General features: G+C 53.4%; 2 protein-coding genes across 2 annotated transcripts in view; both read left to right on the top strand.

Annotated features, from left to right (window-relative positions):
* The first annotated feature begins 394 nt into the window (after window positions 1-394).
* Window positions 395-9,246, top strand: LOC108580058 (protein Wnt-10b). Its single transcript, XM_017943718.1, has 4 exons — window positions 395-501; window positions 3,934-4,187; window positions 7,792-8,075; window positions 8,698-9,246. The coding sequence occupies exons 1-4, from the start codon at window positions 395-397 to the stop codon at window positions 9,244-9,246; spliced, it is 1,194 nt and encodes a 397-aa protein (XP_017799207.1).
* Window positions 9,247-11,412: 2,166 nt separating this feature from the next.
* The window catches only part of LOC108580057 (neither inactivation nor afterpotential protein C), a 15,048-nt gene continuing 13,332 nt past the window's right edge, over window positions 11,413-13,128 (top strand). The window contains exon 1 of the mRNA XM_017943717.1: window positions 11,413-11,488. The gene's annotated coding sequence lies outside the window, so the exon portion shown is untranslated. The remainder of the gene's footprint in view (window positions 11,489-13,128) is intronic.

Consider the following 13,128-nt stretch of genomic DNA (forward strand, 5'->3'; position numbering starts at 1 on the left):
AAACTAACCGTTCGATCGTCATCGAGGATATTGTCCCGGGGTAGTTTTCGGAACGACCCCTCGAAGCGGCGAAACTGGAAGCTCTCGAATCGTACGGAACGTCAAAGCAGAAGCGCCGGTGCCCGGGGCGAGGAGGAGTCCTCGACGCGTGCCAGGCCGCTGATCACAGGCACCGCGCCAGAGACGGGAGACGGGAAGAGTAGGAGAGGGATTCGGGAGAAAAAAGCGTGCAGAAAGCAGAGAGAAAGAAGGAGAGACGGCATCGTCACTCGAGCGAGGGGTCCTTCCGTTCGGGTGCTAGGGGTGTGCAGCCTTGGACGAGGGGTCGCACTCGACTCTTTTAAAGTGGGCAAACCGCGCAAAGAATAAGAGACGTCCTCGGGGCGATGACAGGATGCCTCCTTCTCGATCAGGACGCGTCTACGGAGGACCACCGTCTAGGATCGCCGTTCGAATCGGACCTACCATTGCCCTATTGCTGATTCTCTTCGAGAATCGTCGGTGAGTAAACACACGCACGCACGCACGCACGCACACACACACTCGTCGCTTATTCTACGTCCTTCAATCCTCGCAATCACCTCGTTCGCTCTGTGGACGCCGGGCGGCCCCTTTTTTATCTTATCCTCTGCTCGATTTGTTATTATAGCTGTCGCACCACGTTATTCGACATTCGAACGGAGACGATTTCGATTCGATATCTAGTGTCACGTCCTGTTGAGTCTTGCGCTTCGATCGAGGATATTTATTTATTCGCCGCGATCTCCCTCCTCCCTCTACACGCATCACTAGGACAAGCTAAATTGGACGTTGAATGAAGGAGCGATACTTGCTGGCGATCCCTTCCTCCTGCTGTATACACGCTCAAGCATCAAGTCATTATCGCGAGTCGTTGTAGCATTTTCCCCGGGTAGAAGAGGCGAGAAACAAGAAAAGTAACGACGATAATGAAGATGTCGCAAGACAAAGAGGGAGGGAGAGAGAGAGAGAGAGAGAGGGGAGAAAGGAACGACGGGCCGTCGTGTCTAATTTGGTTGGGAAAAATTTACGGGCACGGTGGCAAGCGCGATTCTGGTCCGGTTTTTCTTCTGGTTCTCTTCGCTCTCGCGTCTCTTTCCACCTCTTGCGGAAAGAATCTGTCAATAGAGACGGTTCGCCGAGGCGGCGGTTCCGAGCGGAACACAATGACGGAGTGCAAATAGGCCCTTTCAACCATCTCCGTGCCACGAACAACCAACGATCCCGCTGCGATCTTCATTATGCTTCCCCGATCTCGCACCGGCACTGTGGTGTCGAACGCTCTGCACGCTCTAATCGAATCTTTCTTTCGTGCCGGAGGCTCGTCGAATCGCTCTCGCTCTTCGACCACGTTCACGTCTACACCGAACGAAATTGGGAAAACCGTTCGTTTTCCGTAATGCCGAGCTAAACGCGGAGAAGGAAGAGAGTTCCAGGAATCGCGATAAATTCCTCGGTTACTCACGCTTCCAAGAATACGATTCGCGCGTCTTCGTGTACACGAAACGACAAACATCCAGCACACAAACTATCTGCGACAATGTTGTGTCTTCGAGATAGAAGCGAGTAGAGGACCGTGTAAGTACGCAACGACGAACGCGGTCCGACCACGACCAACCGTCCGACATACTCTCCTTCGTGCCCACGCGGCTCCTCGTAAATAATTACAAACAGCATCCGGGAACAAGGCCGTACGTGCACCGACACGTTGCTCGCATGCACGCGCGTAGATATAGGCACGCGTGCGCTTCGCCGTATGTACGGAACGGCATTGAATTACGTACGGCATTGAATAATTCCCGTGATGTAATGCTCGATAAACTAGTTTGCACGACACGGCCCCGTTTACCACCCCGCGTCGCTCTTCGCTCTCCCCATTTCCTTCCCTTCTCTTCCCTTAACTGAACAATACCAGAAACCGTCGCCTACTCCGGCGTCTTCCTTCCACTCGGTGATCTCTCCGAAATATATCGGGACGATACCGGTGCACACAGGGTCCGTGCAAAGAAAGCAACCGACCGAGAGGCTTCGGTTCGCGCGGGAAAAATAAGAGAAGCAAAGGCGATTCGATATCTACCGCAGGAATTCTCGCGAGTCGCTCGTAACGAGTTCTCTCTCCGCGGGTATACCTCCATTAAACGCGAAATTCCGTTCCGTGATTCTCTCTCCCTCTCTCTCTCGTTGCGAACAAGTTAAATAAAACACGTGCATCCCCGTAGCCATCTTGGATTCTTCGGCAACCCCTTGGATCATTGCAAAAATGCAGGACGCGCTCTCTCGCGCGTCGTCGACCTTTCATTCGCTCCACCATTTCCCACGAGTTTCTCCCAACGACACGATCCGATGCTGCGAACGCGATCTTTCTCTCCTATTATTCCTTGTTACATATTTTTTTCGCGATAATCCGATCTCTATCTGTTGTCACCGGTGCGACGACGTGAGAGAGAGAGAGAGAGTGAGAGAGAGAGAGAGAAACGGTGGAAGGGTGGAGGACGCGAGAGAAACAACAAAGGAGGGTCAAAAAGTAACGGAAGGAATCCTTCGGACTCGGTCAGACTGGCACAGGTACGCGATGTCTTGGGTAATTTGTTTGGTGGCGGTGAGGTCATTAATCTGTTTTCGGTAGATCATCAATAGCGCGAAAGATAGCAGCGATGCTACGGTGTATCGGTAATGGGAGCCCTCAATAACCTCTGCGACCCTAAAATCTTCGTCCTCCTCCACCGTCCTTTCCCACACTACGCAGGACCTTCTCTCCACCGGCCACCATCTTCCCCGTATCCTTCTCTCTTTCTTTTGTCCCCGAGAGAGAGGATACCCTCTTATACATATACACACCGTCCCTTTTCTCTCTTTTCCTCGTTCGCGCGGGTGCTATACACAGCTTTTACTTTAGGAGAAGCTCGTCGGCTAATTTGTACCCGCAGATAACCACCGACCCACCGAGAATCTTGCACCCGTCCGTGACATCCTTCCAAACTCCACCGCAGAGGACCGTTGGCGAAAACAAAAAAAGAAATTGACCACTCCGACTGGCCGAGGGACAAATAAACGAGATTTAAACGCGGGACCAGAAAGTCTGTTTCGGTCGTCGCACACGACGGAATCGCACCCTTCGACGTCTATCGACGGAAGGCACCGCCGTCGTCTCTCCTCTCCGCCGTCCTCTCATCCAGCGTGCTCGAAAAAAGATTTTTCGTATACCATCCCCTAGCGTGTCCTCTTTGCCCTTTCTTCCATCTGGAAATTAATTAGCACCCGGTGCCTGGTAACGCGCCACCATTAAGTAGAAGCTGTCGCTTAAGATAGCGCTTTAAGAGCTCTTCTTCCGAGACGCGAATGGCGTTATCTCCGACGATGCGAAAGGGCAGAGGAGAAGGAAGAGAGGGGGAAAAGAGACGTGGAGATATACGACTTGGGCTCTTTGAGCGGTCTATCGCATCTCTCTGACCCCGAGCGAACCTCGTAAAATCGTCTAAAGGAAAACAGACGACGTTAGCATGCAAACGCGCGTATCAAAGTGCACGGCTGCCAAGTGAACTCTCCTCGGTGCACCGAGAGACTCGTCGCGCTTATCGCTGTGTATTGGTAGAAGAATTTTACGTTTGGGCTACTTAAAGGCAGCCACCGCGGGCTCGTTTAATCGACGATGAATCCAAAAGCGGCCGCGTTCGCGATCGGCAATTCGATAGCGGAGGTGAACACGTGGTAAAAGTTGGACAGAGCGAAACGAGGGGATCCGGAGGAGGAGATTGCGGCGAGTGGCATAAGCGCGAGGAATGTCTCCGGCTAAATTCCCTGGCCACGGAATCACTCAAATCGATCGAACGCGACCGCTTTCACGTTAAAAACCGAAAGGAACAGATGCTTCGGAAACGAGAGAGGTTTAATTGGTAAATTTCGTTTGATTCGCAGCGCGACCTGCTTAATGAGCAACTCCGTGGACGATTGGGTGAGCGGCAACGCCGTGGTCTGCAACGGTATACCTGGCCTGACGAAGGAGCAACGCGAGCTATGCCACAGAAATCCGGACGTGACGGTGGCCGCGATCAAAGGTCTGCAAATCGCTATATCCGAGTGCCAGCATCAGTTCATGTGGCACAGGTGGAATTGTTCGTCCCTGACGCCGAGCAGCAGGACCCAGCAGAGCAGCGTTCTCCTTCAGAGAGGTAAGAGGGACGCGGTTCGGGAGAATATTTAAATGGCCGCGAACGTAAAGAGAAAAGAGTTTGTTCTGGTTGTGGAGGGAAAAGGTGAAATCTTTTACGACGTCGTTGACGTCGACGAAGCGGCGTAGGCGAGAGGCGACGCGCTTCCTTAAATCAAAATACGGTGTGTAGCTGTGGCTAAGTTGCGGCCCAGCTCCGAGAACCTGTCCCAAAATCCACGGGTCGGAGCGAGAGAAGAGACGAGGGCGGGACAAGAAGAGAAGAGATTGCCCCCTCGACTGTCCTATTCCAGTGTGACATATAAATTCGTCGTGGCGCGTACGTGCGTCGAAAGAGGAAACATATATCGTGTCGGACGAGTGCGCGAGAGCGCGACATCGAGCGCACCTGACCTGAAAGCTTAAGATCGTCCACGATCTCGGTGCCCGCCACGTCTGCCTTCTGCGTTATCTGTCTCCGTGGATCGGTACACCGTTTTTTTGCTCACGGCCCAACTCGAGGTGTCGATTCCACGACTTTTTCCCGAGTTAGCTTGTACCAACCGTATACGCGCTCGTCGGCAGATTTTTCCTGGAAAAATCTCCAGAGGAGGTCGCTCGATTCGCCGATTATCCACTCTCTCTCCTTCTACACGTCTCTGTTTGAACCTGGTCGATCGTGTCTCGAGTTTGACTTGGAAGTCAGAGGGCAGCAGCTTCCGAGAAACGGCCCGTACTTTACCATTACCAACGGTTCCAGCTTTTTAAGAACGACATCGGTGGCCAGGTGAGGGTCCCGCGGTCGTTCGAGAAATCCACCGTGTCAAATTCGTGCCGGCTACGAATCTCGAAGGAGAACGCGCGTCGTTAAATCTCTCGGACACGGTCCTCTTCTCGGTCTGCTCCTTCTTCCATTCTCTTGGCCCTCTGCCTCCCTCGCCCCGTTAGCCCTCCTCCTCCACTCCTCCCTCTCGCCGCGTCTCACTTTTGCCACGTATTCGTTAAACCTCGGCAAAACGACTTAATGTATTATTATGAAATGTACACGAAACGCTCCTCTCTTTCCTCTCTTCCTCTTTGCCTCGCCTGTAGGCCCACACAAGGCGACCTACTACGACGACATTCGACTTTGTGAATTTCTTCAATGTTGGTGTACCGAATGCAACGAAAGCCTATCTTTCATAGTAGGGAGAAAGAGAGAGAGAGAGAGAGAGAGAGAGAGAGAGAGAGAAGTGTGTCAAGTGCCTGGAATATAATTCTGGAAAGTTAAGAGAAGCGTTAAAGTCGTGCGGACGCGACGAAAGAGAAGAAGGCGCACGCTCCCGTAAACATTACCGAGCGCGTATACCCGGTCGCGCTATCTATTGAGTTATCTAAACAGTGATTTGGGCTTGACACAGGATAGCAGGGTAAGGCCTGTGCGCCATCCGTCACCGCGTCCCTGCGTAAAGTAAAGAGGCAGGCCCCTCTGTGCACCTCAGCCCCGTTCTCCTCTTCCTTCCACCTCGACCACTCGCTCTCTCCACTGTCCAACACAAGAGACGTACAACTCCCCGTGGAGGATTTATTACTAGTCCCCTCTTGCCACCGAGGCACCAGCAACAGCAGCAACGGCAGTTACAGTAGCTCCAGCCCTCCAACAGTTATCTGCATTATAAAACAGTTGCTGCCAATAGCCGTATAAAGCGCAAGCTTTCAGCAGCCAGCCCTCCCACCATCGGACCATATAAAGAGCCGTTTTCGTCCCCTTTCGTCTCGAAAGCCGGTCCCCGGCGAACCAAGGAGGTTATCATCCTCCGAAACGGAGCACGCGATATCCGGTCTCGGCGCATCCGCGGGGGGATGCGCTCTTTGTGCCAGAATCGCGTCCTTCGTCGTCGACGTTTCTATCGCGAAGCGCAGATCTGGAAAAAAATGTGGAGGCCGGTTGGGCGCCGCGAGTGTCGAGCGTTTAACGTCGCCGTGTTTCGTACGCGGTCGACGAAGGGCGACGTAATCGAGTACCGGCTGTCCGATCTCGTCCACCGAAACGAATCCGTGCTGTCGGTCGATCAGCTCCGTCCACGGATCCGTCGTTCGATTCGACGATTCTTCGCCTGGCGGAACATCGGTCGAGGTAAAAGGAGACGTACGGAGAACCTCGAGCGAAATCGCGATGCCAGAGAGTTTCAGGGACATCGCGTTGTTTCTTCCCGATTGCTGCTGGCTGCTGGTAGAGCCGCGATGGAGGCGCGGTGGAGGCGCGGTGGAGGCGCAGCTCTCGCGGAGGAGAAATTAGAGCGTTGAAAATGATCGGGATAGGCGGCGCATGGCTGGTCGGTTTGTTCGCCGGGCCTTGACGCGAATCGCGTTCGGAACGTGGTCTCGAAACGGAATGAACAAAAGGGATGCTTGTTGAAGGGGGACGACGTAACGACAGCGCAGTGGCTCATCGGGTGTCGAGAACGAATACCACAAATCCTTTCGAATGTGCCTTTAGCGCGTCTCCCCGGTATCTCGCTCTCATGAATACTGCAAATACCGCCCGGTATTCGTGGATTGGAGTAGCTCTCTTTCTCGAGGCAGCCAGGGAACCAGGGGTAGAGTAATGTGTGGCCATTGTCGAGCAGTCGTGGAGAAAGGGACAGTTCTCCGAGAGCGCGTATTCCGTGCCCGCCGGCAGTCGTGTGTCGTATCGTTTGTAAGTTGACAGCCACCATTGCGGTTTGACGATCGGCCATCCGTCAATCCGACTCCACCGACGAGAGCTTCCACAGACCGGGGACCGAGAGGTAGCGAAGAAAAAGTGCGTTTCACGTCGCATTACTTATCGAACTGGTCCAGCCCAAAACCTTAAACCCTTTTATTCATCGATTCGACGGATTTCCAAATTCTCCTTCAGGAATCGATCGAAATCCGTCTCATGTTCGGGCCCTTTCTTTTATCCTCTCGCTCAACTTTCATTATACCTGATCGATCTCGACGATGGCCACGCACGCAAACACGTATAGCCTGTGTACATCGATTGAAAATTAAGCGCGGTTCGAGCATCGAAAGACGGAGGCGCAAAATTGGTTGGAAAACGCGAGGATCGACGGTGGTCAGAGTTTGGCATTGCGTCTTCGGGCAGCCCAGCGTGAGATCGTTTATACATGCAGTCAATGGATGCCCGGCGGCCGCCGCTGCTGATGGCCACGCTTTGTTTTGACGGACGGCTGAATAATCTACCTCTGAACTTCGTTTGATGGCTGTCTGTCGGCCGATCCGTCGTACGATTCGTCGGACTCGCTACCGAGGCTCCTTCTACGGAAGCTCGGCTCCACGGTGTCCCGCTGCTTCGCGTTCTCCTCGCTCGCGGCACAAGCGACGAACGCGATCGCCGCTGTCGCGCGTTGCGTACATTACTCTCGTCTCTGGGCCCACATCACCGTGGACGAGCGCCGGCAATTTGCTAACCGTCGCGTCGTCCCGTGTCTTCTTTCGAGCCGAACCGAAGAGGAAAAGAGCGCGTGCTACCACCGACGGTATTCAGATAACGATCTCTCGAGATTGGGGGCCTCTACGCGCCTCCCTTCCTTCTCAATTCGAAACGATAAACGATAAACGACAAACGATCTCCGGGTGTGTAAGCCAATGTTTGATTTCAGGTTACAGAGAGACCGCGTTCGCGTTCGCGATTTCCGCAGCCGGGGTAGCGCACAGCGTGGCTCGCGCGTGCAGCATGGGACGGCTGCTCTCCTGCGGATGCGACCCGTCGAGCTACAAGGGTAAGCCGCCTGCCAAGGCCAGGGGCACCCAATGGAAGTGGGGCGGCTGCTCGCACAACCTCGACTACGGCATGGAGTTCTCGAGACAGTTCCTAGACACGCGCGAGAGAGCCGGGGATATACAGTCGACGGTCAATCTCCACAACAATCAAGCTGGCCGCTTGGTAAGCCGTTTGATTAATCTTCCCTTTCATTCTCCCTCTCTCTCTCTCTCTCTCCCACCGCCACTCGCGAGTCTTGCTCACTCGCGAGAAATATTTCATTCCGTGACAATATACTTCTACTTCTCCCCTCGAGTAGATTTTTCGAGTTGCCCCATCTGGTTCCGCTGGCTGGTTGCGTTCGCGTTTTAACAGCGATTCTCGACCGCGCCGATGCTAGAGCAAAGCGGAAAGAAAGGAGAAGCGAAAGAGGGAGGGAGGGAGCGAGAGGAAGGAGGCGGCGAATAGGGGTGGAGAGGAGGTGTGTAGGAGAAGAACCGAGTCCGTTCCTCTCCTTCGTGCACCTCTCCACGCTCGGTCTCGCCTCGACGTTATTAAGTCGAAGCCCGGGGCTGGACCACCCAGCCGTAGACTCATTAACTGTTTTGTACGCGACACCTCTTTGTCTAAAGGAAATTGCCCCCTCCCCTATTCTTTCTCTTGAGCCGCTGGTGTCCGTGCGACCACTCTTGACCGCTTCTCCTCCTCCCCCGTACTCCCTGCGCACACCGAATAGCTGAAATTTCTTCCCCCGTTTAACTCCTCTTGTTGTTTCCATCCTGAAAATTCCATCGGGAAATTTCAGGCGGTGGCGAGCAACATGCAAGTGCGCTGCAAGTGCCACGGTATGTCGGGTTCCTGCGAGCTCAAGACTTGCTGGAAAGTGGCGCCGGACTTCCGAATAGTCGGGAAAACGCTCAAGGACCGCTTCCGAAGCGCCGTGTTGGTAGCGCAGAGTAATCTGGGCAGCGTGACCCCGCTGACCAGAGTGAGAGGATCGCGAAGAAGAAGGCCGGATCGACAGAGGCAGAGGAAACATCGCGGTGGTGCGGCCGGTGGAAATGGCGGAGGACGGAAGAGGAGACCTCGAGATCTCGCCAAGCAGCTCTTCTACTACCAAAAGTCGCCAAATTTCTGCGAGAGGGACCCGAGCGCGGATATACCCGGCACCGCTGGTCGTAGATGCAACAAGACCAGTTCCGGTGGAGACGGATGCAGCAGCCTGTGCTGCGGCAGAGGTTACAACGTCGTGAGACAACGACGCGTGGAGAGGTGCAGCTGCAAGTTTCACTGGTGTTGCTACGTGAAATGTCAGAACTGCACGGTGGAAGAGTGGATCACTGTTTGCAAGTGAAACGCGGGATCCTCGAAGAACTTTCTCGACAGGAAGTTTACGTTCGAAGCGCGAAATCCGACATGATCGCGTGTAATAATCCTCGATACACACACGGATTAAATCGGATCAGGGTGTACGCGAGCGGTATTCCAATCTGATTACCACTTGGGTCGTTATCTCGTCGTTTAAGAATCGTGACATTTTAATCACTTTAACCACAAGAGGATGGACGAACGGAGTAAACGTGGTCGAAAACGACCGGGAGATACCGAGTACCCAGCCGTAATTGACCGAATCGACGCCTATTCATTCGGTGACCGTACTTTTATTCACGCTTACACTACACACCGTGAACACGACAGCGTCGGGTCCCCAGAGACGAGCGTTCGCGACGGAATATTAATTCTTCTTAATCGCGCGAGTAATATAATTTAATCGGTAGACTGTAAGCGAGCCAATAATTTATTTATAACAGGTTGCCTCTATTTAAATTCGTAGAATAATTTTAATATCCACAGCAACTGTAACACCTCTGTCACACAGTATTATTAGAAGAAGCAATGTGCGCGTGTAAGATTGGGAATGGATGCTGCGATTGTATACAATTAAACAATGTGCGTACAATAAAGAGTTCCTTCGACCGATAACTCGTCGTCGTCCTCCTCTCTCTCTTCTCTTTCCCAGCCGACTCGATCGCGACTCGATCGCGTCCCGTCGATACAGCCGGCCGATTACAACCAGTTCCCTTACGCAGAAATCGTTCGAAAGCGTAACTCTTTCGGACAGATTTACAGATGACCGAAGCCTTTCCGATACTTTTATTCCTTGCTCCGATAGATTCGTTCGACCTTCTTTTCCATCGATCCAACGATAAATTGTCCCGTGTTAAAACCTTGGAAAAATCTGTGCCAATCCCACTTACATGCCAAGCGAAAAGACCATTTCAACGTTATTGCGAAACATCACAGGTACATACACTCTCTCTCTCTCTCTCTTTTTCTCGCGCGCGCGCACGCTACCGTCTACTTCTTGACTTTCGTTTTCGATACGTTTCCAAGTGTCGCGATTCTATCTCGCGTACTTTTCACCCCTTCTCCTTTCCAATCAGCAGCCTGAGCGCCGCGCCGTTCAAAGAGGGACCCTCTTCTCTCTTCACCAGCATCGATAACGCTCGACAATTATCCAGTGTTGAATCGCGAGCATCGAGAATCGAACGTTCAACGACTCGAAGAGAGCCACTGGAATTCACCGGTGGCAAATTGAGTTTTCGTATCTATACGCTATGACTAGGTTTCCGATTAGATTAGCACCGAAATCAGACGAGGACAGACTTTCGTAATCGTATTTTACGCGGGTCGTTGCTCGCCGCAACGTCGATAGCCGATAATCCAAAGTATTACCCTTACCATTTAGAATCACCTCTCTTGATCAATCGCTCGAACCGCGGGTGTTCCGTTAGAGAATTAGAGAACTCGTACAGTTACGACGTCCCGTCGGAAAACTCGGTTTCGTTTCTGGCGTACGAAAGCCCATGAAAACGTCTGGCAGGAAGACGCGTCGCGTCTCGTCGCATCACGTCGTGTGGCACGCCGCGTATCCGCATTAACCGCGGCTCCCTTTGACAACTACGCCAGCCAGGACGACCCTGAAGAAGCCGCGATAAAACGCATTAATTTATCACGCGACCCTCGGGAGATCTTTTTCAAGGCGCATCGATCCAGCCAACGAGATTAGAAGCGGGAGCACGACGCGACACTTTTTACCGCTAGCTTACCTGTGTACCGCCACGACAATTATTCCCGTGCCCTTGTGCTTCGTAATTCGCGACACGTTCGCCTTCACCTCAACGTCGGACAATGCTGATTATGCAATTCCCTTATACGCACGCCTCGATCAATCCCGCCGATTGGGGATAACAGGAAGGAGGGAACGCGAGGGAAAACGATTCCCGAAAGGAGAGAACGTTGCGAATACGTGGAGAGAGAGGAGAGCAGATAGAAAGGGAGAGAGTCGGGGCTGGACGACGATCTCGGGAACGAAATCAATGAGCTAACAGGCTTGCGAGTTAGCAGTTAGTTAATTAAGTCGGCGTTATTGGATCATGGAAGCCAAGCACCCCTCCCCAGCAGCACCCCCTCGACGCAATCGTGACTACCGCCCTACGCGAGCGTCGTAGAGCTCGGCTCTTACTCCGGCACACGAGCATTGCGAGGGTGGACGCCGCAGGGCCTGCACAACCTGCCAGACGTTTTAATTAGAGGTGAGTTTCATCGCGAGCCACGCTAAGAGCCACCACCCCCCGTTCACTTGTCCCTTACGAGTAAGTGTTTTGCACCTTCTGTTTCGTCCGCCGCTACAACCTTCCACAGGCACAAAGTAACCTCTCCTCTAGCCGTCATCTTCTCGCCTCTTGGAAAACCGATGAGCCGATGAGCCGACGACCCGTATAACCCGCGTAAACACAGTGGAACTCGTGGCGAATAAATATTCTTCCCGCTTCTATTCGAACGTAATCGGCCAGTTTCGCCGAGCAATCGTGGAAAGAACGGAATTCCACCGATATTTATCCACGATACTCGGGGATGCTCCAACTCGACGAGGAGCAGCAGCAGCCGCATTACTCCAGGGATGCCTGAAGATCGCGAGGTTCGACGCCGAGCAGACACCGAGACCTTATCGCTTTCGACTGGATCGCGAATAATGCCGCAATTAACAAGTTTCTCGTGGCGCGGTCAGAACAGAAGGAGAAACGATCGAAGCAGTGAGTGAGAGGGAGAGAAGCGTTCCCCGAAAGGGAAAATGGCTGGGTGTAAGGGAGGAAGGAAAGAAGAAGGAGGTGTATACGCGAGGTGCTTTACGTTCCACGGTGCGCGTCTCCAAGGTGCCGGAACATGTGTTTCAGAATGTTTTGCGGGGAGGCCGGGAAAAAGAGAGAAATCCGTAAATACAGAGAGAACGAGGGAGGACAGGAGGAGTAAGAGAAGGAGGAGGATGAGAAGGAGGCAGAAGGAGGAGGAGGAGGAGGAGAAGGAGGAGGAGGCGGCGGCGGCGGCGGCCCAGTCGTGAGCCCAGTGGAGAGCGTTCGTCTCGCGGAGGTAAATCCAGGCAGGTGTCGTCTCGAGCCAACTTCGGTGGAGCAAGAACGACGAAGACGGACAGGCGGTAGTTCGTACCGATCCTCTCGTATCGGTATTTCCAACGAGAACGAGAAGGGAGATGAAGAAAAAAAGAACAGACGCGCACACACGGTCGGACGAGATACATTGTGGTAAGACAAGACCGAAAGAAAAGGGAAGGAGAAGGGAATCGCAGCAAGCGCGAGCCGCGAGCCGCGAGCTCGAGAAGAATATAGCGGAAAGTTAAATGTTGCATGAGCTTCGAGGAAGAAGAACAGCGCGGAGATTCCCGGTATCGATTAACCCCCTGACGGAAATAACGTACGAGCGGCACAACCAACGGCCGCGATTTTTCGATCCGTTCGCGGTCGATCGCGAGAACAGCGACACCTCCGCTCCGACTCGGAATCCCAAAGAGGCGCGACGCGTGTTATCTGCCGAAAGGATCGATCCTCGATAATCTGTAAAAGGGAACGGCGAGAGAGTGGTTGACACACGGGGTAGACCGTGTCTCACCCGGCACCGAGATCCGCGCGCGTATTTCAACGAGGTTCGATATCGAAGACCGCGCGCGATACGCCGATACACCAGTTTTTCCTCGGCGCGAGGCCGCCGAATCGAGTGAACGACGATTTGCGTCTACTAGTTTTTCCGATTAACGAGACACACGCCGTCCACGCGGAGAGACAGAAAAGCGAGAGAACGAGCCACTTGTCACCAGTTTACCGTACTTTCCGGCGAAAGGAGTGTCGAACCCTTTTCAACCGGTCCGAACCGGTCGGCT

This window comes from Habropoda laboriosa, unplaced genomic scaffold (assembly GCF_001263275.1).
Source record: "Habropoda laboriosa isolate 0110345459 unplaced genomic scaffold, ASM126327v1 scaffold2, whole genome shotgun sequence".
Classification (NCBI taxonomy): domain Eukaryota; kingdom Metazoa; phylum Arthropoda; class Insecta; order Hymenoptera; family Apidae; genus Habropoda; species Habropoda laboriosa.